The sequence below is a fragment of the Morone saxatilis genome, unplaced genomic scaffold (genome assembly GCF_004916995.1).
Source record: "Morone saxatilis isolate NCDOM2014 unplaced genomic scaffold, NCSU_SB_2.0 Contig4, whole genome shotgun sequence".
NCBI lineage: Eukaryota > Metazoa > Chordata > Actinopteri > Moronidae > Morone > Morone saxatilis.
This window is the reverse complement of record NW_023339984.1, coordinates 4013624-4017345: the sequence shown is the minus strand read 5'-3', so window position 1 is coordinate 4017345 and position 3722 is coordinate 4013624. Positions and strand designations below refer to the sequence as shown.

The 3722-nt window shown below is 44.0% G+C and overlaps 1 protein-coding gene across 1 annotated transcript in view; it reads left to right on the top strand.

Moving 5' to 3' along the window:
- Window positions 1-1505, top strand: part of haus4 (HAUS augmin-like complex, subunit 4) — a 3958-nt gene extending 2453 nt beyond the window's left edge. The window contains exons 8-9 of the mRNA XM_035675576.1: window positions 409-477; window positions 710-1505. Coding sequence (XP_035531469.1) covers window positions 409-477; window positions 710-896 — 256 coding nt within the window. The 3' untranslated portion in view covers window positions 897-1505. The remainder of the gene's footprint in view (window positions 1-408; window positions 478-709) is intronic.
- Window positions 1506-3722: the final 2217 nt, after the last annotated feature.

Here is a 3722-nt window from a genome sequence, read left to right as displayed (position 1 = left end):
TGGCTGTAGATAGGGCCTTTCATGAGTTTCTGGGCCACTGTAGTTTCTCCTACACCCTTGGACAGGGAGGGTGAGGCCAGGGGGTTGCAATCAGCAACTACATGCCACAAACTCATACACACTGGACCTTTTTAAATTAGGACTGTCTATGTGCAATCTGGTGATACTTCTCTTTTACTCACAATATGTGGGTTATGATTTGTTATAATTATTCAACTAAAATTATTCAACTTCAGAAAAATTGTAGAAAACTATCCCGGTATAAAGAACACACCACCGTATACATACAATTATTTATTGCCTTTATATAGACAGACTTGGTAGGAGGGCAAAAGTCAAATTCTTAGATCATCCTTTTTACATGTATTTCAGTTTATTTACAAATGTGTTTCTCTTCTTCCCTCAAAGGACTGAGATGGTGGAAATTCAGCTGGACACGTACACAGTGGACTCAATATCTGCTCATAGGAAAATAAGGCAAGAGGCTTTTTGTTAATCTCTTAAGAAATTCCTTTTTGTCATGTAATTCTTATATTATTCATATTGTGCACTCGACTAGTGAATACATACTGTTTCTAACTAGTGTTTATCATTTATCATCAACTGATCCGAGCCTTCAGAAAAGTTTTTATAGAAACTACATTCTGGCTGATAACTGTCACAATCTTTTGTTGTTAATTCTTTGTTCATTTTGTTGTCCTAATTTCAGAGAGAAGCTGGACTCTGAGCTGAAGGTCTGTCAGGCAGAGAAGCAGTCTGTTGAGTTAAAGCTGGCCTCCTTTGAGATCTTGGGCAAAGAGTTTGAGGCCCTGGCTGAGGAGTACTGCAGATTACGGCAGGAGATAGAAATGAAAAACTGGGCTCTGAAGGAGTTCACTCAGTACAATGACAAGTGAAGATCTGCTGCCAGACATTGCCTATTCATAGTGCCCCCTGTCTAACAACGACATGCTGGCTGTTGGACGCTTGACACAGAGACTGTGAGGCTTACAGGATCTATGTAGCATGTACAGTAGGGGGTGGGCTACCTGAAAGCTCCCATCAGAGCTCCTAACTTAAGATTGTTTTTTAATTAACTTCAATAAATTCGTTTTTCTTTAAATAGTTCAGTGCGTCACCATGGCAATGAGCACTTCTGCTGTCTTTGTCGCTACCTGAACCCATTTAGAGTTCAAGACTTGTTTAGTATTCATTACTCTTTAATAAGATGCAGTTTAAGCTTTAACTATCTTACACGTGACTTCATGGTCAAGTTTTGATTGCTTTCTATATCCACTTACAGAAGTGAGAATCACTATGTTCCTACTGACAATGCAAAGTACTGTTACCCTAAAATTGACTTCCTAGTTTGCAGAGGCAGCAGTGATTCATTTGAAATCTGTATTCTCATTTAACACCTTACCTCATGTATCGGTGCACAGTAAAATCTGCCAGAAGTTGGGTGAGGAGACCTGTGGATATTGTGATATGAACTGTGCAAAAAATAAATATAAAAAAAAAAGCCATGTCAGTTATAGTGTCCTATGTTCACATAACATGCTTCCCTGAGCTAACTCCTGTTTTCACTGCAGATGTGTAGTGGGAGACAGATCCAGAAATGTGCAGTGCTGTCAGAAAGTTTGTGAACTCTTGAGAGTTTTCTGTTTTGCTACATTAATATGACCTAAATGTGTTCAGATCTTCATTCTAATCCTAAAACTAGACAAAGAGGTCCCACTAATAATACCAATTCATTTATACTGATTCATTTATTGAGCAAAATGATTAGCTAATGTCTGTAAGCAACATCTTTTCACATATGATGGGTGTCATTATCCTTTGGTGTGTCTTGGCACACTTATCATAGCTATTTTTCCTAATAAAACAGCACGTCATAAATAATCAGTCATGTCCATGTTGCCCTCCAGTGTTCTGTCTATGTCTGTGGGAGTCTTTTCCTCAAATACACTTATGTGAGGAATTTCCATATTGATCACATATGTCAGCCAGTGGTATCAATATTATGAAAATAAAGTTTTAAACTTGCTTTCTTGTAGAAGTGTTGCTCAAGTGGTTTGCTGGGGAAATGACTGGAGAAAGACCTAGCTGAGGATTACGAAGTGAGGCCGTTTTCCTCCCCGTTTTGGCAGTGAGATACAAGGGGCAGTCACTCACCTTCAAATTTTTGATCATCGCCGCGACCTGTCCAGCTTAAACTACTTTTACTTGACTATAGGGTGAACTCCTTAGTTAGCTTTTTTATTCATTTTACTTTAGGCATTGTCATCATCTGATACATTTATACAACCCACCAGACCTTCTTTTGATTTAAATCATTATCAAGAGTGAGTAAACCAATATGAAAGCCATAGGGAGAAAAGATAACGAAGTAATAGAATAGTCTACTTAACTCGAGCTGATCCGAATCAGCTGCACTTCTTCCCCAGTGACTACAAAATGTATAACATTCCTCCCCCTAGGTTTATTGTCAAGCTGGTCAATCAGCTTCATAACAGTTTCAACCAGGCAGAAATAATACGTTTTATTTTATCTCTTATTGTGTGAACATTAAGTTTCCCTTGTGGGCCCATAAAACATACTCACAACCGTAGCACAAATAAAAATAATACTGGTAAAAAGAGTGACGCTATAGTAACCATACAACATAACAAAGCGAATCTAATGAGAAAAGGTGTGCTCCACTGAGGACAACGGAAGTCACCCGCCCGCCGAGCGCAGTGACGCCTCCATTGGGTCCCCTCGAACCCTCTCTTGGACGGTCTCGTCAGTCCCAGGCCAGCAGCAGCCAGGTCTAGCGCCCGTCCTCCCCGCACGCTCGAACGCTGTGTCTGCGTCACCTCCTCCAACCACAACGCACAGCCACCTGGTGTCCGGTGTCCCACCACAGTGCTGCTGCCAGCTCGCGTCCAAGGCACGCGCGGCAGTGCCTGCACATTCACAGCACCGGGACAGCACGGAGTGGATTATAACCAGAAGAGCGGCCACTATGGCTCGTAATGTGTGCTGAAAATTCACCAACAGCGGTTAATCGCAACACCCGGGGACGGCCGCCGGAAGCTGCAGGCCAGCAGCGTGTCCGGAGGCAGTGAACGGAGCTCCTGGGCCTTGGCCTGGCTGGAGCTTTAACGCGTGTCGCGGTGGACCGGGCGGGTCGTTTGGAAGCTTAGCAGGGTCGAAGTCGTCAGCGTTAACGCTTGAGGAGCGGGTTAGCCGGCTGGCTGAATCCGCCCGCGCTCCGTCAGTTGGGGGTAGCTTTTTATTTATTGGGTGGGGTCATTCCGTGCGGTTTTCTCATTACTCACCAGGCTCTTTCCTGCTCCATTCCCACATTCGGTTCACACTCTCTTTTATGTCTGTTTTCCAGTTTTCATTCAATGCGCTTGTCAACCTCAACGTGAACCGATGCCTAACGAGCCTGCGGCTGTGCTCTCCGAATGCGCTGGTAACATTTTAATCACTGGCAGTGCGTGCACTTCCCAATGAGAGGAGATGTTGTTAAAGCCGCTCCGTTATTGTGGAGGTAGTTATGACATGTCGCTGAATTGACTCGCCATCATGATTGCCTTGCTTCTCGCATGAAATGTCGCCGCCTACAGCCGGCATGTAGGACTCTCCATCAGGCACCACTGCTTTCCCAGTCTTGCGCGCTCCTTTCTGGTGTCGCTGGCGACCTGAGGAGCCGGTGCCAGTTGGACAGCTGCGCACGAAGTGGCTCTCCCTGT